Source organism: Polistes fuscatus, unplaced genomic scaffold (genome assembly GCF_010416935.1).
Source record: "Polistes fuscatus isolate 324 unplaced genomic scaffold, CU_Pfus_HIC Scaffold11, whole genome shotgun sequence".
Classification (NCBI taxonomy): domain Eukaryota; kingdom Metazoa; phylum Arthropoda; class Insecta; order Hymenoptera; family Vespidae; genus Polistes; species Polistes fuscatus.
The window spans coordinates 1,670,406-1,691,646 of NW_025113009.1; the positions used below are offsets into that span (position 1 = coordinate 1,670,406).

Sequence of the window (21,241 nt, forward strand, 5' to 3'; positions counted from 1 at the left end):
AAAATTATTGATATTATAAAATAAATCATAAAATCAATTTTTGTTTAATCTTGTTTACTTATTGTTAGTCTATCTACATAATTACCAACACATTTAAAGCTTTTCCTATTACTATATTAAATTTGATAATATTTTTTTGAAATATTTGGAATAGTTCATAGCCACGGTTTCCAACCAACGTATGTACGACCCAAAATATTAAAATCTGTCGCTTGATCTAATAAACATTCGACCTGTGAAAATATATTCATAAATATTTATAATATAGGCATAACAATTAATAATAATGAAAAATAAATTTTACTTGTTCCTCTGCTGTTAATTTTTCATTTCTGATATTTAAACGAGTACGTTTAATAACATCATCACCATTAACTATCATATAATATCTTTCAAAATATTGATCACTGTATAAATCTTTCAATTGTTCCAAAATTATTGCTGATGGTTTATTGCCGTTCAACTTTTTTTCTATAATATTAATTTTTTTTTGCGGTAACCATTTCACATCTAGGATATTACAAAAATTAAATTAATGTACAAGTAAGAGGTGCAAGAAGGATTAGATTAAGTTTTACATTCTTCTACACTTACCAGTATTCACTTCTTCAATTCTTTCCAAAGCTTTGTTAACATTTTCTGTCCAATTCAAAGGTTCGTGTATAAAAACATCTAGACATGCAAGAATAGTACTCTTATCGCATCTCAAAGCTTTTAAAACATGCGTCATTGTTGCTCCAAAGAGATCTTTTTCAGTAAATGGCTTTAAAAGTCCAAGGATTTGGGTTGTTAAGCGAAATGGCATAAGTTGAGGTATCATTGAATCAATGCCAGCGTCGAAAGCCTGATCAAAATCGACACCTAAACATTTCCCTGACCCAATAGAAATTAATATGTTTGATAGATGACGATCTCCAATCCCCAAAATCCAATGTACTGCACACATTGTAGCATAACTAGTAATAAAATTTCGTCGAAATGTTATAAAACTCTCTGGCGATGGGCACAATGTTATGCATGCTTTACGTAACAAATCCCATTCTGTTCTAGCAATTAGTTCATTCATTTTTATAATAACTGCATTAGCATTGTAATTTAAAGTTGCTTCTTTATATTGTACTGCTAAATTTCTTGAAGATCCAGCAGCTTTTTGAATCCATGCATTGTACTCTTTTTCAATGCTTTCATAATGAGAATATTTATTTTTAGGAAGAGTAAAATAAATTAAATCGTACAGTGATTTGGTATCTTTGATCCACTCTATGAGACCTAATGATTTTGACAGTGGAATTACCTACAATTAAAGTAAATGTAATACTATTATATTTTTGTTAATTTAAGATATACTAAGTATTTATGAAATTACATTCTAAATCTACATACTTGATACGTATCAATAAATAAATGACGTCGTTTGCAAGCTATATCGGTATTCAAAGTTTTATTTATGATTGAAAAAGTGTGTTGCAATCTTTGATCAAGCCTTAAATCTTCTCCAAATTTGTTTAAGAACATATAATCCTTTGCATCATCACCTACTATTGTGATACGAATTGGTTTACGTAATGATTCCATAACTTTTACAGTTGGTTCTAGTTTCATAATTTTAATGTGATACTGAGGCATGGGTTTTCTATAGCCTGTATATTGTCCTGGTACTTCTAATTGGCTTTCACTAAACTCGCATAACCATGGACTATAATTTTTCAGCAATCCATTGGTTTTCGTTTTCTGAAGCGATTGTTTTAGAGTTTGATCTAATTGTTTCAAATATTGACGAATTTCCTTCTCATCTTGCATTTTTTCAAGTTTTTTTAAATTAAATTTACTAATCATATTATATATATTTCCTGGTCTTGGTTCATTTCTGTTTGCTCTTAAAGATGGAATCTTTTTCATTAAAATATCAATTGCAGTAGCTGGACCCTTTGACAAATTTTTAACACATTCATGGAGATAATAACATAAATATGATTCTGGCTGAACAACATATTGCATTGCTTTAAGAAATTGTTCTAACTCTTGATTATCGTACAAAAATTTCCTGATTTTGTACATTCGTGAATCATTCAATACACTCGGATTTGTTTCTATTATTAAACGAAGAATATATATTAGAGCATTTGGATAATCTTCAATAATTCTTTCAATAATCGGTATAATTAAATCCGCTATCGATGTTCCAAGATGAGAAAATAATTGTGCTTGCCATCTAAGAAATAACCAAGACTGAATGTTGTTAGTATTGTTTATAAAAATCTCTTTAACTTCATCGTCATTCAAATACTGATGTTTTAATAAACAAGGAAAATAATGTGCAGCATCTACCGAACCATAACTCATTGCTTTCAATGTAGAATTTACAAACTCTTTGAACAAATTAATATTATCGGAAAATTTGCAAAATTGATCGTAACAATATTTAGACAAAATAAAGTAACAGTCCTTTGGATTTCCAATGCTACAACATTCTTCCAATTTTTTAAAGCTATAAGATTCCAAAAGATTTCTTACATCTTCAATGCTACTGAATTCGACCCCTAATTCTTGTAAAATCGTGCTATTTTTGTATAATACATCAACAAATTGTTCGTTTTCATAACTTAACTCTACAAATCTTGTAGCTAGCATACTTATATGTTGTCTAGAAGCGATTTGTAGCGGAACATCAAGATCATCTTGATTCAATATGTTATGCGAATATTTCCAAGAAAAAACATAAGAAGATGATTTTTTCTCAGAAACTAATTCATTTTCTCCCTTTAGATATTTAAGCCTAGCAATGGCCAATATATATTTATGTTTAATTTGTGACGAACAGTTATCGATTTGTTTCTTTAAACAATTAAAATGTTGATTTGCTATAAATTTATTTTTGTGACTTATGGCCATATTAATCATATCAAGTGAAAGTTGATAAGAAATATTTTTTAATTCATTTTCTTCGTCACTTTGCGTTTCAATCTCCATAGTATCTTTTAAATGTTGTATGTAAAGTGGTGCAAAGTTTGTTCTATATAAGATTAGTTTATTCCACAAGAGAATATCATCTTGCACTGAAGGAACACTTCTGCGCCAGAATCTTAGTAAATCTTGTGTGCCTTGAGTAGTATCTGAGACTTTCAAATATTTTAAAAATAGATCGATATCGCTGATTCCTTGCAGTTTTTCCAGCTTCTTCTTTTTAAGTTGAACAGACAATGGATGTAGATGTATCCATTGTTTCCTCAGTTCATCGAGAGCAGCATTTAAAAAATCGCGAGCGTTAACTTGTTCCTCGTTTAAAAAGAATAAAGCTAATTCTTCTCCAAAATTATTTTTTATATAGCTTAATTTCTGTTCATCTTCAAACCAAAGATTTACTGCTTTCTTAAATTCACAAAACTCTGAACTTTCATCTAAAATTAATGATTTGTGCACATAAACCTGAAACATCCATGGAAACATCCAATTTTTCCATGCATCGTTCCAAATATTATTTAAATTTTGATCTAATCTATCTTTTATATATGTATCAATTTTATCCCAGTCTGATAAATGACTCAAACATTTGAATAAACCTTGGAGACAGTGTTCTTTAATTAATCCTCCTTCTTCTGCATAGACAGTTTCATATGCTGATTTTCCTCTTACCCAATCACATGTAGCTTGAGCAAAAGAAGAATCCTAAAATATAAATTTAACATTAAAAAAGAAATATATAAAAAGAAATAAAACAATTGTTACTATATTATGTAATGCAACAATACCTGTAAATGTTTATTATCAATTTTATCTCGGAAAATGCTTAAAACGATGTCGATTTCATTCATAGATTCATAAAGTTTAGCTAATTGTACCCATTTGTTAGTCTGTTCATCAATTTCTTTCTCAGCCAAGCACAATCTTTTTTGAGGAGGTGGTGATGTTTCATCAGAATAATATATTAAATTTTCTTCCAACAGAAGTGTAGCAATGGAATTAAAATGATTTGCTTTAGAAATTTTTGTTGTAATATCAGGAGAACAGTCAATTATATGACATGTAAGCATTATTTCTAACATCGCAGCCATCAGCGGAGAACTTTCTTGACAGTTACATAATATTTTCTTTAAGATTGAAACAATATCATCAATGATATTTATATTTTGCTGCAGTTTCATAGATTCTATAAGAGAGCTAAACATTGCAACTGTTATATCTTTGCAAATCAGTTGATCCTTTTTTATTAAATTTTGCAGTGGTTCAATTAAATCAGAAAGGGTAATTTCAATATCAGGAAAATCACCAGATCTATACTTTCTACAATAAAATTGTAATGGTTATAATTTTTTAATGTTTCTATTGTATACATATAACTAGAAATACTTACCTGCATAACTTTACACTGTTCCTTTGTCTTATTGCTTCTTTCTTTATCATGTTAGCACGTTGCGAATTTTTTATTATTTCTTGTTGTCTAATGATATTGGAAACAATAGACGAATTGGCTAAAAATCTTCTTGATCGTTTATTATCAGCAGGTTGTACAATTTTTGATGCTTGTACATTCATATCGTATTCTGTGTCATTCAAAAACATTTGGTTGTCTTGATCTTCATTTAGATATGTTGGTTCAAATACTGGATCTTGTGTTGCACGAAAATTGATGTTACTTTGTAATGATGTATAAAAAGAATCATAATTAAATGTCGAAGACATTGTTTGAGTGAATACTTGATTCATTTGACTAGCCAGCGAAGGAGCAAATAACGGTGCAATAGATCCTAAATTTTTGGTTTTCCATGAAGGAATAATTTCATAATCTTTATAATCACAATCAGTCAAAGGTTCAAACATTTTACTTGTATATTCAACTGTCTTTGTTAGGAGATGCAACATTGTAAGTGGTATAAATGGTAGGAAAACATCTTCTGTATTGGGTGAATATATGTTTAAAATTTCTAACAATCTATCTGTTATTTTGTTTGATAAATTGTTATCTTCTGTCCAAAAATGTAATATTTTCGTTTGTAATTCTGTAGCAGGATCCAATAAACCTCCAAGTAGAGTTTGTTTACTTAAATACATTAATTTTTCTATCTTATCATTACATAAAGTTATTTTTGAATATTTATTATATATACTCATGAAGATTTTGTAAGCTATCTCTCTATATTCCGAAAAATCATGCTTTGTATATGGAGAAACCAACTTAGCAAGTGGTAAAAGATCCAATGGTTCTAACATAAGAACTAATTCATGTATAATTTGAAGTGCTATTTTTTCACAAAGCACAATTCTGTTTTTTAATATACTATGGAACTTTATGTAACTAAGTCTTTTTATAATTTGCTCTTTAGATTGTTGTGGAATCGTTAACAAAAATAATTCCAGACATATAGCTTTTCCATTGGAATTAACTTTGGACATACTTAGCATAATAAATTCCAAATATTCTTTGGCTATATCTGGATAATTTTTACACAAAGCCTGGATACATCTAATTTGTCTATTTCCAAATTTCATTTGCATTTGTTGAAGAGAATTTTCTAATTTTTCACCGATGTCATGTAATTTATTAGAATAGTTTGTATCATTTTTAAATAATTTAAATATTATTCCAAGAGCTTCGCAACTTTGTAAAACCATTTCTTCATCTTTTTGCCAATTTTCAATATTATTTTTTAAAAACTCTAGAATATTGTCTTTGCAAATAATTTCTACTTGTATATTGTTAGCTAAAAACATTAGTATTAAATGAATAGCTGTTCTAGAATTATCTGTTTTTTGTGAATTTATCACTATTTCATTGAAATTCGTTGGAACTTGTAAACATTGATGCCAAACTGCAATCATCATTCTAATAATATTAACATTGTACTTATAAATTCCTTTTGATGTGTCTTCATTAGTCTGTAATATATTTTGAATTAATTTTTCAAATAGTTTTTGTGCCCATTCTTTCTCTTTAGTTTCATTAGGTACGGCAACTTTATGCCAATCTATTAAAGTCAATAAAGCATCGGTAATAATATAATTCAATTTGTTTTTAATTAAATATGAATTAATAGTAGCTATGACTGGAAGTAAGAAAAATTTAGCATAATGTTCAAATAGCTGTGACGCATTCAATATAATTTTTAACATAAATAATCTGACTTTATCATTGCGTTGTATTAACATAGAGTCGTGGAAACATTTTAATGATTTAGGCAGCGTGAGATTATCTTCGTTGGAAGTAACATAAATTCCTTTAGACATCATATGTATTAAAACTCCACAAATAGATGGCATACATTCATGATCGTTCAAATCATCAGATTCAAATAATAAGCTCATACTTTCTTCTTTGTTATTATTTTTAGATTGATTAATAATACGAGCTTCATTTAAATCATAAGCATTTAAATCTTCACAAAGTGTTGATTCAGCTATATTGTAGCTATAAATGTATGAATAATTGTTTTCGTTCGTATTATATTGTTGGCTTTTAGGCTTTTTTATGTTAATTAATTTCTTTTTATTTTTGGAATAATTTTTAACAGTTTGTTGAATATTATATTCTTTATCCAAATTAATAATATTATCCCATATAAGCATATTTTTACTTTTGTTTTCACCAAATACGCTCATATATGCTTGCTCATTATCCTTTAAACTTACAATTGCTATGGAACAATTATATGCAGAACAATGTAATAATCTCATTATTTCTTTATGTTCAGGATTATCTGTTCTCAAAGATCGCACACGAAGAGTGTTTGCATATAATCCTGATAAAAGTTCTGTACCAGTATTCACATTGTCAATAGCATTTTTTGTAATTGTGCTATCAACGCTAGTTATTTTTTGTATATCAATTTTTGCAAACATAATACCAACTAGTTCGTAACAACCAATTGTAGATATAATAAGTTGTTGTTTATCTATATCATTACCCACAAGATTTTTAGTTATAATGGTATAAATATCCTTAATATTATTTTCATAAAATTGTTCTATTTCACGAATGTTGCAAAATTGAAACATTGGTAAAAGAAATTTATGTAAAATGTCAAATCTACTAGAGGTGGTATCATTACCAAAACTGTTAAGATCCATAAAGTATTTATAACTCATTTCTAATGATTTCAAAGCATAATTACTAGGAATAATATTATAATATCTTTTCATACACTCTTCTAATTTTTCAGTAAACAAATATTCACCACCACTTGCGGCAAAGAAAATTATAGTTTCATAGACCATTAACGACTTTGTAATAGGTAATAGAGTTAATAACATGTAGAAACAATTTTTAATTTTCATTGCAACCATACTATGTTCGGAAAATACGTTATGCGATATTGAAAGTCTATCTTTTCTTAATGTGCGCAGAATGGTAACTAATTCAGGTTTATATGGAGATGATATATCCGTCAAACATATAAGAAAATGTTGTAAAAGCTTAGTTTTGTATTCAATATCTATTTCTTGTCTGGTAAATTCTTTTAGAATCCATTGATAAAAATATTCAGACATATGCGCAACGTTTATAGGATTATGCATTAAATGCACGCAAATTCCATAAATGTTAATTAGTTTCTCCTTTCTACGCTCAATATTATTTACAGTTCTATCTAAAATAATGAACTTTTTGATGATTGTAGTTACTAAAGATTCTATATAATCTTTATATTTATTTTTATGATGCTGTGCAAATAGCATTAAATCTTCTAACATAGTCAATGCAAAACATGCGTTTGTTTCTAATAGATCTTCAAGAATTATCATTGTATCTTCTATATTTTTTAGTATGTATCCAAAAATGGCATCTTTAAATATGCTCAAAAAATATTCTCCATGTGTTATCTCTATGGTATCTAATCCAAGCAATACATCACTATTTCCAATTAAATTTATTAATTTTTTTGTTATCGATGGCTGAAAAAATTGTTTTAGTTAGAATCAAAAAATAAAAGATACTTTTCTAAAAAATTATGATAATAATATTACTTCTGAAATACAATATCACAGATTTCTATATATTATGTGCATATATTTAAAGAGAAGTTAATTTACCTTATAAGTAGTAAGAAACAATGCCATTATACTCTGCAAATATTCTATTATTTGTATATGGAAACTAACACAAACAGAAATTCCAGCTTCTTCTTTTGACAAAGATTTAAAAATATATTCAATATCACGTTCAAAATTATCAAAAATTTGTTGATCCTATAATACGCAATGTAAAATAAATACACGCTATAACATTATTAACTAGAAAATAATATTTATATTAATGCTTACCTTACACAATTGAGAAAGAATATTACAATTTTCTAATAAAATAAGACCTTTTACGTAATCCCAAATTTCTGTCGATATTTTATCATTATTCTCATGCAAAGTTAAAAAGGTAGCACAATGTTTCATTGCATAACTTTCTAGTTTTCTTTTAAAACAATACTGTAACGAATCATTCATTTTTTGTACGAGTACTTGCAGTAACTGTTCTAACAATATTGGTAATTGCTCATTTATCGTAACATTTCTCATGTCAAATCCTAGTGCTTGTGGGCATATTACACATTTAGCTATTAATTCAAATAATTCTTCATTGAAAACAAAATCTGGTATAATGTCAATATTTAAATTGAAAAGAATTTGAATAAAATTGAATATTCTCATTATAATTTTACATTGCAATGTTTGCAATTGTTCAATCTCTTTAGAAATAACTATTTTATCTTTTTTTTCTATTTTAGTTTTCAACAATAAGTGTACAAAATTTCTTATATAATCAAAAATAATATCTTTCTCAGGATTAATATCGGTAAATAAATAATCCATATTGATTAAGCTGTTATTTATCAACCATATATAGCAGTCCAAACTCTTCGAAAGTAATAACATATTTTTAAAGGAAAGATTTTCTCCTTTTACTTTTAAATCTTTCAATATTATACAATTAATTTCTTGTATTCCATTTTTCTCGATATAAGATTCAATAACTTCTGTTGGCGAATTATAATTAGGAAGATGTTCGGAAATCTGAACAAACAATTCCATACTCTTTTGTCTGCAATTTGGATCTAAAGATCCACATTGAGTAAATAACCAATTAACAGCATCAGTTAATGTTCTTCCTGTAAATGCAAATGGTTTTCTACGCAATGGATTATCTTCATTCAATAAATCTGCTTTAACTTGTATAACTTTATTAATGTGGTTAAGAGCATTATGTATTGAGATATCATTGTATCCTTCTAGACTTTTAATAAAACAATATAATAGCTCTAACCAATATATTGTAATTATTTCTTCATGTTCACGCATAATTCTATAAAGATGATTAAAAGCCGTAGCTGCTGCCAAACGTTTGCCCTTAGAAGGATGTACTGCAAAATTAGTTATCTTTCTTATGATATCACGAATATGTCCATTGTGTTCGTTTGTCTCTGAAAATTGTCTCAAAGACCAATCTATAAATTCTGATAAACATAAACCAGAAAATTCTCTGACAGATGACTTGTCATTATTACATAGACCGTCAAAAAGTAAATTTATAAACAATGCAGTTATAAGCGATTTAAACATAAATTGTGAGCTCAACCAATGTGACAATTGTATCATTAAAGGTTGAAAAAGTTTCCATACAACTTCATCGGAATCACAACTAAGATCGAGTAATACTGGATATAATTTTTCATATAAAGTAGCAAAACGATCTATATCCACTGTTAAATGTTGCTTTGCTTTACCAAGAATAAATGAAACCATTTTATGAAGTAATTCACTTGCAATTACTTTTGTGCGTCTATCTCCAGAACTTTGAGCCAAAGTTATCAATCTAGGAAGAATTTTATCAAAATGAAATTCTGTTCTCAAGTCTGGAAAATACAGCATACACTTAAGTAAATCTTTCTTATCCCAAGTTGATCCTGTATTTAAAGTTCTTCTATATACAACATCTGATAAGACATTTGAATCCAGCGAGCCAAGAAATAAAAGGATTCTTCTTTGAAGTTTTTCTAATGCATTCTCATTATCAATTAAAGTTATATATTTAACATTTTTTCTCTCAGACTTTATAATATCTTGTAATAATTCAGTAGAGCTTTCATTGCTTTGCAGAAATAATTCTAAACTTGGTATTATTTCTAACAAGAAATCCTTAGTTTCTTCTCGATCTAAATGAGATATCCATTTTTCCAAAGTATCAAGTATAACAGAGGCAAGATCAAAATCGTTTAAACCCATCGTAATAGCAATTTTAAATGTAGGAATCGTACGATTCAATACGTTTGGTACATATTTAATTGGTATACACATAATTAGGTAAAGACAAGCAGTCAATAATTCATTGGAAAAAGTAATAATCTGATCTAAAGTATTTATCAAATACTTATACACCAATTCTTGTATTTCGGTATTATTATCATCTTCATTATCTAGAGTAGAAAATATTTCAGAATTCTTCATGATTGCATGAACTAATTTGTAAAATCCTGATATCAAAGGATATTTATAAGACATTCTAATAATTTCATATAAAAATTTATGCATTGTATTTTCCAAAAGAAATGGTTCAATCCGATTAATTATATCAATCATAAGATCCACCATATTAAGAAATATTCGGAAATCTTTTTCATTTTCAGCAGTTTGAGAAAAAGCTATATCAGAAAGAATACAATCGTCCTTTATCCTGGTATTTAAATTTAATTTAGTTATTAACGTAATATAGATGTTTATCATTTTATCAAAAACTTGTTGTGGTATTAATATTTCTTCATATTTATATCTACTTGGTTTCAACAATTCCAACCACAAAGGCAAATAATTCTTGTAACAAATTGGATTTTTTGAAAGATTATGTAGTTCACCAAGCAATTCAGCATCAATCCGTAACGTATGTGAGCATGTCCATGCAATTCCATCAAGAACTATAGAAAATTAAAATATAATAGAGAATAATAGATTATTGTATTAAATAAAGTTAAAAATAATATATATATAAACTTACTTATATTATAAAGAAATTCATCTAATAATATCTTGTTTATGGAAGCAATATTGATTAAAGTTTTAATTAAAGACGAAATTGCATAAGTTTTACGTATTCCAGAGAAATCAGGATACCTTTTAATAGAGAAAACGCTAATTTTTATTAGGAGGTTTATTTGTCCAATAGACACATCTGATACGTGACGAAGTATTTCTGATAATGCTTCTTGATAATCAGTAATATTTTCAAATTGTACCTGTTCCATATTTTCCCTAAAATACAAATAAGTAAAATACAGTAGCAATTTTTAATACCATATGCGTAATATGTGTATCTGTTGTAATAACATAATAAGAAAATTACTTTAAAAACAAAGAAACTGTATAGCCCGCGATAAGTGAATACATATCTTTGACATCATTATGAAAATATATTTTACAAGGAGCAGCCAATTTACTAAATCCATATACTACAAGTCTTAATGAATTTGGATCTAATGCCGGATCCATCAGTTGTTCTTTAAAAAGATTTTTAAAATACTGAAAATAACCACATATATATATCAGAGATTTCTTAAATATATAATATTATTAAATTAATAATGAAATATACAAGGTGTGTATCCTAGTTTCGTTCTGCAAAACATATTCAATAAATTAAAATAATAAAATGAAATAAACTAGGATACCTCGTATATTTTTATTGTATGAGAAAATTTATTACCAAAAATACTGTTTTATTTTTGTCTTCGTCGCTAGATTTTAATACAATTTCTAAATTGTCGTAATAAGCTTTTAATGCTTGCTGTCCACATTGTCCATGCGTACTTCCCTCTTTTGGTAAATCGTAAAGTAATTTATACCAATATTTATAATCATTATATACAAATGTAGAAAATAGATTTATATTTTTAGATATAAAAACAATTGCTGCTCTTGTGATATACTTTTTTGTTACATTTGGCATACTAAGATATTTGATCCATTTATATAACTCTGCATAGTATTCTGAACCTATTTCTTCAGGTGTGTAAAGATCATTTAAGATACTAGTAAGAACTTCCAAATAAATTTGAATCTCGTTAGGTTGATTTTTTGATAAAGGATTATACTGTAAATATAAAATATATGTTATATATTATGTTATAAACACGTCTATGCATATATACAATATTCAAGTAATAGTGTATTATACCTGACTTTTAAAATCATTAAACAGTAATTTAAAAATATCATTTTTATATCTCTGCAAGGTTGGAACTTGCGAATGATGCTGTGCTATTGTTCCAAAAATAGAAAAGATCAAACTTCTTTCTGTAATAAAAATATATACCCATAAGTAGTTGTTATATTTATATTTTGCTTAATAATCATTACTATTGTTTTCAATGTGTTAAACGACATACCTTTAATAGAGAGTTTAAAGAATTTAGACATAAATTCTTTAATAGTTTCATCTAAATTTAACTCATTTTCCTCAAATTTTTCTATTAATTTTTTCAAAGTACTGCAAGCAGACCTTTTAATATACATGGAACATTGCATAATAAGTGCCAATTGGCAAATATCCTAAACAGAACAAACAAATCAAGAATAATTTATTTTAAGTTATGAATCTACAATTATACGATATTTATTATTATATAAATATTCAAATTAGATTCATACTTTAACCGGTTGAACATACTGATGAAATATCATATGAAGATTGTCTATAATAAATCCAATTATTGAAAATACTTCTATAACTACATTATCAAAATGTTTCCTTGACACTAGCCTGTTAAGCTCGTTTCTGAGAAAACTGAGCAATCCTTCGTCATTATTAAAAAGATTAGACAATGCTTGTTCTGCATAGAAGAAAATTTGTGATTTAAATAAATATGAAATATATTGATATTGCTGAATATTCCCAAATGCTTACTGCTTTCATCTGTTGTTAAACTTTGAAAGTATTTATGACTATCCTTTAAGAATTCTACTAAATCCTTGGGATTATTTTCTTTTATGCATCTTACAAAAATATCCATAAATGATGAAATCGACTCCATGTTTAAAATCCACTAAATTATTTAAATTATAAAATATGTACAGTGTGTACTGAATTAGTTCACAAGATATAAATAAGTTAAAATATTCTTAGCGACATTTTACACATGATAAATATTACAATATTATTATCAGTTGGCGTTAGTTACTCGAAAGTTCATCGCCGCAAATATCAAATCCTGCTAATGTTCCCGCCACCCCCATTCGCAATCCTCGTACCTTATTTCGTTAAGATCTATTCTAATATTATCATCATAAATGCGATAATAAAACCATTAAATATAATCTTTATTAATTCACATAATGGACAATAATTTATAAATTGTCACAGATTTTCAAGCACTAGATTTGTTAGTATACCGTCACGGCTGTCATTTTGTCATGATGACAGAAAAAACATAACCTATTTAGAATATTATATGTTTAATTATATTATTGTTATTGATACATGAATTGCATTAAAAAGTATATTTTTAAAACTATGTCAATTTTGTATGAATAATAATCTACAATAATTACAAAATTAATTTGTACTATTATTTATGAATAGGCATATTGTCAAAATATAAATTTGCCATCTAGCGATAACAAAAAAAATTACAAGCAGACATTGTGCGTGATGGGTGATCCAAAAATCACGCAACTATTATGTAACTTGTTGATCCATAGGTTTTTTTATTTTTTTTCACTAATATTGTGAAAGAATTATATTACACTATTGTTAAATAAAAATTGATAAGCATTCTTTGTTCGTTCCATCGAATATAATATTATTATCTTCTTTTAAATAATTTATTAGTCGAGTTGTTTGACTTATGAGTCACTCTATACAACGATGCTTTCTCAATTTTATCAATCTGTTTGTACTAAATTTATTTTCTATTTCGATTTCTATTTTGAATTACGAATAATAAGAAATAAGGATTTCATTTAAGTAAAAATAATTTAATGAATAAGTATAATAAATATTTATTTTCTGATACATAAAAACTTGATAATAGCACTTCAAATAATATTTAATAGTAGTTTGGAACATGACAATAGGTATAATAAATATTTATTTTTTGATACATGAAAACTTGATAATAACACTTCAAATAATATTTAATAGTAAAGTTTGAAACGACAATCTTGTAAGACAAAGAAAATTATATTATATTGTTCATTTTTTTAAAAAAAGAACAAAGATTTTTATTTGAATAAAATATTTAATATCAAAGAAGACAGAATAAGAAAACCAAAATGAACATCTTATAATCAAATAAGATGATTTTAATTAACAATTAAAATAATAATTTATCAACATTTTGATTTCGCAACTTTATCAACCTCTTCAACGATTGACATGAATTTGCGCCATTGTATCATATTTAAACAAATACCTGCGTTCAAGAAAAACATCTATTAATTAACTATTATTAATTATATATTACAAATGTCTTTTTTATCAAAATATAAATCAAATTAATATACTCTATATACCTTTTTTACTTGGCTTTAAATCTCCTTCTTTATCGAGGTACATTTCTCTTATATCAACAAAGAGTTTTCCTTTAAAATTTCGAACATTTACTTGTCGTCTGCCACCTAAATCCCATACGTCTTCCTCATTATTCTTCGGTTCTTCCACTTCTTTAGTTTCTTTCTTTGACTTTTTACTTGGAACAGCTTTTTCTCCTTTTTCTGTTCTTTGTTTCTTCTTTACTTGTTCCTTTTAATTATTACAATGTAATGGAAAAGTGTACTAAAGTCATCGAAAATAATGCAGACTATATAGAAGAATAATAGATGTATTACTTTGTAAATAAATTTGTTTATAAAAAGCACCGAATTAAATTCTACATCTAATAGAATAACTCCTTGTTCGTTTAAAATCACCAATTAAAGGACACCCTGTATATAAACTTATATCCGAAGAAAATTATTTTTTACATTATATAAAGCAAATATTGTCACAAAATAAAGTTAATTTGAATAACGAAAATTTGAATGTCAAATTTCTTAATGCATTCTGCATGCAATTAAAGATAACCCTAAATAAATATAAAATATAAATTACCACTTCGCTGTCGCTATCACTATCGCTCGAGACATATTCCTTTGATTTCGGCATTTTATAAATTAGAATCTCTGTAATATAAAAACATTAATTAGCGACCGAAATTGATAAAAGTTTGATTGAATAACTTAATACTTTCAGAAAATATTTTGTTATAAATTGTATGCAATAATATATATGTTATTTTAATATGCTTATATATTGAATATTAATTATATTTTGGTAAATTTTATTAAACAATTTATCGTTGATGTAAATTAATTATGAATTAAAAAACATGCATGTTTATATATGATATATATATATAAATGTATATATATATAAACATGATTCTATTATATATTATATAGGATATACTCTGGAATATTAAAATAAAAAATAAACTATTTATATTTAATTACTTAAATTTAAAATAAACTTACATATAATATATATTCTTAATAAAATTTGTTAGCCCTTTTCTTCAAAAAACCGTTTCAGTTTCTAAAATCGAACTTGGTCGTTTTGCATTAAACTTTCTTCCTATTCGTTATATTTCAGTGTGTACTGCTTTTATGCACACATGCATACACGCACGCACATAGTAAAATGCATAAAATAAAATCAATATTAAAAAGTACTAATTATATCATGTATTTATATTGTATCAATAACGATAGAATGTTAAAAAATATTAAATTATTAATTAAATGTTTTTATATTTGTTAAACAATTATCATATTAGAAATTTGTCCAATTTAATAGCCAATCATTTTTCTAATCATAGTATTCAGTATGCAGGCGTTGACCATTGGAAATTCGTCTTTCGAGCGAAACTAGCGACATCTCTTTCTCGAAAGGTAGTATATATTCAAGAGAAAAAGCAAAGCTTAGAAGTAGTAGTTCTTGTCCTAGTGGTCGTGTTTTGTAGTCTCTGAAAAATTATATTCAAGTTAATACATCTTTAATTAATCATGCCGAAAAATAAGGGTCAGTAAATTAAGTATTTTTTATTTTAAAAGCTTATATTTAAATATAAATGTTCGTACTACGTTTAATTTTCATAGTAAAATGTGATTAGTTTATTATAACCTAACAATGTCAAGCGTGTATTGAAATGTACATTTTTTTATTGTATTTTAATTATAATTATTGATCCATGTTCGATATATTTTATTAACAATTACTTTATCTTTCTAGGAAAGGGAGGTAAAAATAGGAGAAGAGGTAAAAATGAGAATGAAACAGAGAAGAGAGAGTTGGTATTTAAAGAAGATGGTCAAGGTACAATGTTAAACATACAAATATGTCTGAATTGATCTATAGGTTATTTTTTGATTACATAAAAATAATATTGAAATTGTTCTCAGAGTATGCTCAAGTAACAAAGATGCTCGGTAACGGCAGGTTAGAAGCCATGTGTTTTGATGGTGTCAAAAGATTGTGCCACATAAGAGGCAAACTGCGTAAAAAAGTTTGGATCAATCAGGGTGATATCATTTTAATTGGTCTTCGGGATTACCAAGATGCTAAAGCAGATGTTATTTTAAAATATACATCTGATGAAGCTCGAAATTTGAAAACATATGGTGAATTTCCTGAAACTGGTAAGTATAAATAATATCTTATACAACCTAATGTAAACAATTTTGTTTACTGAAATTAAGTTTATGATATATTTACTTTAAAGCTTCGATATTTGATAATAAAAAAATGTTATCATTTTAGTACGCATCAATGATACTGTTACCTTCGTCGAAGATGGTTTTGATGAAGACATCGAGTTTGGTGATGAAATCAGTGATGATGATGAAGATGATGTAGACAACGTAAGTTGAAAAATAAAAATACTTCAATGCGTCGTGTGTTTGTGTGTGTGTTCTAGTATAAAATAACATACAAAATAATCATACACGCATTTACTTTTACAGATCTGATGATATATTATACAATCAGATGCAAAATATGGTGTCAAATGGTATAGGAGTATCTATTTATTTCAATAGATGCAACTATGGAATCCTCATTAAAACAGCAAATTTTGCTTCTAATAAGTAGCCAATTTTTCTTGTATCTATGAATAAAATAACATGTTTCCAATTAATATCATACTTGTTTTGCAATAGTATTATTTTTTCAAGTTTTGTCAGAGATATATATAAAAATATTTTGTATCTAAATTATGTCACGCATCAAAGCAATATCGTTGTGAGTTAATTTATAGATATTTTTTTTTTTATATAGATTCATTTAAAGTGCATTATATTGCTGTAAACTTAATAGAAATGTAAGTAAGCAATATTATTGTATGTACCTCTATTTTAGTTTTTTCTTTGTATATCATTGTAAGTAATTTGATGATATATGAATGCATAATCACTTTAAACGAAAAAAATGTATATATATATATATATATATACATGTACAACGTCAATTTTTATATGTATTGATCTGCATCATTAAAAACTGTTTATTAGAAAGAAGATTGTTTTACTCCAAGCTAGTTCATAAACCATTTCCTTACTTTTTAAGCTAAACCAAATTCTGCTTAAATTAAGAACTTTAAATTAATGATCACTATAGTTAAACAATGATAGTCATGGCTAGTACTTGGATGTTTGACTGCTGTGGAACACCGTGTGCTGTTGACTCTAGGAAGCTGTTGTCAAGGTTTTCATAATAAGAAGAGTAATAAAAATATACATATAACTTAAATAAGAAATCAATAATTCGACTTTCCTAGACAACGGTAACGTATTAACAGCAGACTCTATTATAATCAAAGGATCAAAGATAGAACATATCTTGCTTATCTAATTTTTAAATATACTATATAAATGTTCTGAAAAGTGTGAAAAGTAAAACAAATTTGTTTCTGTCGATTTTAATGGTAATTTCTATTGGATTATTTATTTCATCAATGATATACTTACCAAATGTTGAAATTGATTGCGTGCATTCATAAGCGAGTGTTTTTAATACTTTCTTTGAATATTGTATTATTATTAATATTAGAGTATAAGACTTCTATATGGAATGAATGTTATTACTTTAATGAGATTTAAAACATGACAAGAAACGTTACAGCATAATTTGTGCTTTATCTATGAATAAAAGGACAAGACAAAACGAATTCTGCCTTTCTTCGTTCTTCCTGTTTTTTTTCTTCTTTTTTAATACATTATAGCTTCATTAGAACATTTTGTTTATTATGCTGTCATTAATAATTCAACCACACAGTGCTATATACGTCATACCTTCTCTTTTTGGTTGATATAATGTCGTGCAATGCCTTTACAATATTATAACTTAACACATGATATATTAAATAGCAGAGACACATGTATAATAGCACAGAGTAAAATGGATATTGCTGATTGCGTGCATGTCATGTTACTCAGAAAAAGTTGACTGTACAAAATTATGGGATTTGTGAAAATTACTAATGCGAGATTGAAAATTAAATACTTCTTAGATCTATGTATCATGTAATATATAAGATATATTACAAGAAATAATGATATACTATAGATTGGTCTCTTTAACTTACTGTAACAATGCATAACAAAGTAGAAGATATTAACCCTTTGACGTAACTTTGTCGTTCTTGATTTTTATACACTAATATAACTTACCGATTTATGGAGTTCTTTTTTATCGTCATTTTGATTATGCTGTTGCGCAAAATCTGCCGGTAGAATTGAATAGAACTTTATCATTGTAAAGCTTTCTTTATAGCTTTCTTCTTTAATAGCTTTATCCGCGCGTGAATAGATAGCAAATATCGAATATCGTCAAAGGGTTATTTTAAATAGTCGTCCCGAATTGTGTAATAAGTATGTTATAGTAATCACTCTTGTATTTACGGGAACGTTTTTCCTTTAGCAGACGTTAATGCGTGTTTGCACATAAATTATGGAAAATAGTCATTTTTTTTCGGTGTAATCCGTAGTTTGATTTATCCAGAATGTTTAAATAACCGGTATCGCAACATTTGTGAAATTACACTAAATGTTACAATACATTGGAGCATAATATTTCATTCACTTTGATGCGCGCGTGATTGTGCCTTTGGTCCTTAGGTCAAATAGGCTCTAGGCAAGTCTATTAATTGTAGTTTAACAATCATTACAAGTAATAAGTTATAAACTTCGTATATGTAATAATTATATCTTTCAATGTATCATATATGAATCGAACGCCTTATTCGTAGCATTCTTTTCAATACACATATGCATGATTTTTCCTCCTACTTTTTTCTTCAAATTTGTGTTGTACATTGAAAGCTAACATTGTTTATTATTTATTGAGACGAATTCAAACCAATAGATTTAAACAATATATTTTCTATAATTATCGTGCTGCCTCGTTTCTTTTTTCTTTTTATAGTTTATACAATTCATATGGACAGATTGCCAACAACATTACTCTCGTTTCAAAATTTTACGCATTTAACATTATACCAATGATTTATTCTCTTCTTATTTTTTTCTTTTCTTTTGCTATATAAATAAAATATTCGTGTTATAATCTTGTCATTATTACAACTGTATAATAGTACATTTTGTATAAGTTACGCTAAGAAATTATATATATATATATTTAATTATATATATGTATATATATATGTATATAAACATATATATAATTATAAATTGTTAGGAAATATTCTTTTAAATAAGTTACATTTATATTGCGCCTCGATCAATAAAAACATTCGTTTCTCGTTGTCAATCAAATCAAAAACGACTTTTCGATCCTTCAATTTATTGTGCACTTATTGTTAAGTTCGTTTCTGAGACGAGCGACAACAAGATCATCTGTGTGAAATTCACTGACAGAAATATATATATATGAATAGAAGTTTAATGTTCTAATTAAGCGATGTATTGCGCAGATAGACATTACAGTCATTCTAAAGCTAAAGCAGACTCCCCAGCGACCATTTAGCAAAGCCGCAATGTAAAATCTGTCGTTTTAATTTCGCCATTTAATTCGAGATTTCATTATACACTATAAATATAGTATTTGCTTTCGCCATGGCATAATATCGTTCGTTTCGGATAAACGTCGTCTATATTTGTCATCGTTTCGTTTAATTATCTTCTTAATTTTTTGTTATCATCTGAATATGATTTTTATTGTTGTTTTTGTCCGATCGATAACACATTGATTTACCTCGAAAATTTTTTATTTGAAGGCAAAAACGATTCGTTTCCTTATCTTGCTTTGAACAACACGAGAGAAGGCGTTGTACGTGGACGGGTTGGCATAGTGAAGACTAGCAAGAGCTAGTCGGACTAGCAACGACATATACATACATACATATATTATCAATAATAATTACGAGTTCAAACGCAAAATATTATAAGGCAACGAAACGGAACGGAAGGGCAAGCAAATTCGAAGCGTAGGCCATAAGCGACGCGACGATATAACGTCTTACAATACATAGTACGTAGTATATGCCTTATTTATTTATTTCTCGGGTAACGTCGCCGCGAGAATGAAGAGCTTGTATTTTTATCGGATATTGAATTTGAGTGGGGTGCTTTCTTCGAACAGACGTTTCGTTAGGTCAACGCGAAAGAGAATATTATAATCCCATGTTAGAGAGATTTTACATCCCTTTGACGATATAATTTGTTTCTTTTTTTTTTTCTTTTTATTATTATAATTATTATTAATATATTATTATTATTAATTATTATTATTATTATTTTATTCTTTTTATCGCGTTTCTCATCTTTCACATCTTCACTGGCCCTTCCTTTCCTCTGTCATAAATTGGTCGACTATTTTCTGCATGGATTCTCGCAAATCGTCCGTCACAGCTATGCCACCTGTCATCGGTGCCGTTGTTGTCGTCGTTACTACTTGCACGGTTCTTGTTATTCTGTGAAAATAAAATTCGATTGAAACATCTCTCGATACAAAAAATAATTATGGGATAGATCGTAAAGAAAAAGTTCGAGCAAAATAAAGTGAATACCTTTCCTGCGTTAAAGGATCCACTTCGGTCGTTGTGGTCTCTACAAAAGTTGGCTCGCTTTGTTGCAAAAAGTCAGATTCTGCGTAACAAAAGAAAATTAGTCAACCACTTTATTGTAAATATGTAAGCACTTTTGCTATGTCGATTGTTCACATGAAGACAAGTACCAATCTTATACCTTTCAATTTTACATCATGCCCAAAAACAAG

General features: G+C 27.2%; 4 protein-coding genes across 27 annotated transcripts in view; 1 reads left to right on the forward strand and 3 right to left on the reverse strand.

Moving 5' to 3' along the window:
* Positions 1-37: 37 nt before the first annotated feature.
* On the reverse strand, positions 38-13,685 carry LOC122526518 (DNA-dependent protein kinase catalytic subunit-like). The gene is made up of 15 exons (XM_043649969.1): positions 12,878-13,685; positions 12,622-12,803; positions 12,360-12,522; positions 12,149-12,267; positions 11,678-12,064; positions 11,318-11,493; positions 10,973-11,226; positions 8,254-10,892; positions 8,023-8,178; positions 4,352-7,884; positions 3,750-4,281; positions 1,384-3,666; positions 595-1,294; positions 305-510; positions 38-233 (listed from the first exon to the last, which is right to left on the reverse strand). The coding sequence occupies exons 1-15, from the start codon at positions 13,002-13,004 to the stop codon at positions 156-158; spliced, it is 11,535 nt and encodes a 3,844-aa protein (XP_043505904.1). The 5' UTR covers positions 13,005-13,685; the 3' UTR covers positions 38-155.
* Positions 13,686-13,955: 270 nt separating this feature from the next.
* Positions 13,956-15,632, reverse strand: LOC122526529 (activated RNA polymerase II transcriptional coactivator p15). Of its 4 annotated transcripts, none has more exons than XM_043649988.1 (4): positions 15,489-15,632; positions 15,062-15,132; positions 14,485-14,713; positions 13,956-14,384 (listed from the first exon to the last, which is right to left on the reverse strand). In XM_043649988.1, exons 2-4 carry the CDS (start codon positions 15,113-15,115, stop codon positions 14,302-14,304), a joined length of 366 nt encoding a protein of 121 aa, XP_043505923.1. In that variant the 5' UTR covers positions 15,116-15,132; positions 15,489-15,632; the 3' UTR covers positions 13,956-14,301. The 4 variants fall into 4 exon arrangements, with proteins under 4 accessions (XP_043505923.1, XP_043505922.1, XP_043505925.1 ...); XM_043649987.1 differs by having other exon boundaries at positions 15,484-15,632; XM_043649990.1 differs by lacking the exon at positions 15,489-15,632 and adding an exon at positions 15,356-15,371.
* A 276-nt stretch (positions 15,633-15,908) lies between these two features.
* Positions 15,909-17,520, forward strand: LOC122526226 (eukaryotic translation initiation factor 1A, X-chromosomal). Its single transcript, XM_043649499.1, has 5 exons — positions 15,909-16,030; positions 16,241-16,324; positions 16,411-16,647; positions 16,769-16,869; positions 16,972-17,520. Exons 1-5 carry the CDS (start codon positions 16,015-16,017, stop codon positions 16,975-16,977), a joined length of 444 nt encoding a protein of 147 aa, XP_043505434.1. The 5' UTR covers positions 15,909-16,014; the 3' UTR covers positions 16,978-17,520.
* Positions 17,521-18,072: 552 nt separating this feature from the next.
* LOC122526225 (ankyrin-3-like) overlaps positions 18,073-21,241 on the reverse strand; it is a 71,915-nt gene continuing 68,746 nt past the window's right edge. For 16 of the 21 annotated variants that reach the window (XR_006305996.1, XR_006306003.1, XR_006306002.1 and 13 more), the window contains 2 exons: positions 21,033-21,111; positions 20,844-20,936 (listed from right to left, as the gene is read on the reverse strand). Coding sequence is in view for 5 of the 21 variants with exons in the window: in XM_043649492.1 (XP_043505427.1) it covers positions 20,798-20,936; positions 21,033-21,111 (218 nt within the window). In the remaining 16 variants the exon portion in view is untranslated. Of the gene's footprint in view, positions 20,937-21,032; positions 21,112-21,241 lie in introns of those variants that run through there. The other 5 variants (XM_043649492.1, XM_043649497.1, XM_043649489.1 and 2 more) reach the window with 2 other exon arrangements.

Excerpts from the sequence above, each read along its gene's own strand:
- LOC122526518 (XM_043649969.1), bottom strand. The coding sequence starts at position 13,004 with ATGGAGTCGATTTCATCATTTATGGATATTTTTGTAAGATGCATAAAA. Across the intron at positions 12,804-12,877 it reads TTTAACAACAGATGAAAGCA|AACAAGCATTGTCTAATCTT; the intron begins GTAAGCATTTGG and ends TCTTCTATGCAG. Across the intron at positions 12,523-12,621 it reads AGTATGTTCAACCGGTTAAA|GATATTTGCCAATTGGCACT; the intron begins GTATGAATCTAA and ends TGTTCTGTTTAG.
- LOC122526529 (XM_043649988.1), bottom strand. The coding sequence starts at position 15,115 with ATGCCGAAATCAAAGGAATATGTCTCGAGCGATAGTGATAGCGACAGC. Across the intron at positions 14,714-15,061 it reads GTGATAGCGACAGCGAAGTG|GAACAAGTAAAGAAGAAACA; the intron begins GTAATTTATATT and ends AATAATTAAAAG. Across the intron at positions 14,385-14,484 it reads TTTAAAGCCAAGTAAAAAAG|GTATTTGTTTAAATATGATA; the intron begins GTATATAGAGTA and ends TCTTGAACGCAG.
- LOC122526226 (XM_043649499.1), top strand. Across the intron at positions 16,325-16,410 it reads ATTTAAAGAAGATGGTCAAG|AGTATGCTCAAGTAACAAAG; the intron begins GTACAATGTTAA and ends AATTGTTCTCAG. Across the intron at positions 16,648-16,768 it reads TGGTGAATTTCCTGAAACTG|TACGCATCAATGATACTGTT; the intron begins GTAAGTATAAAT and ends TTATCATTTTAG.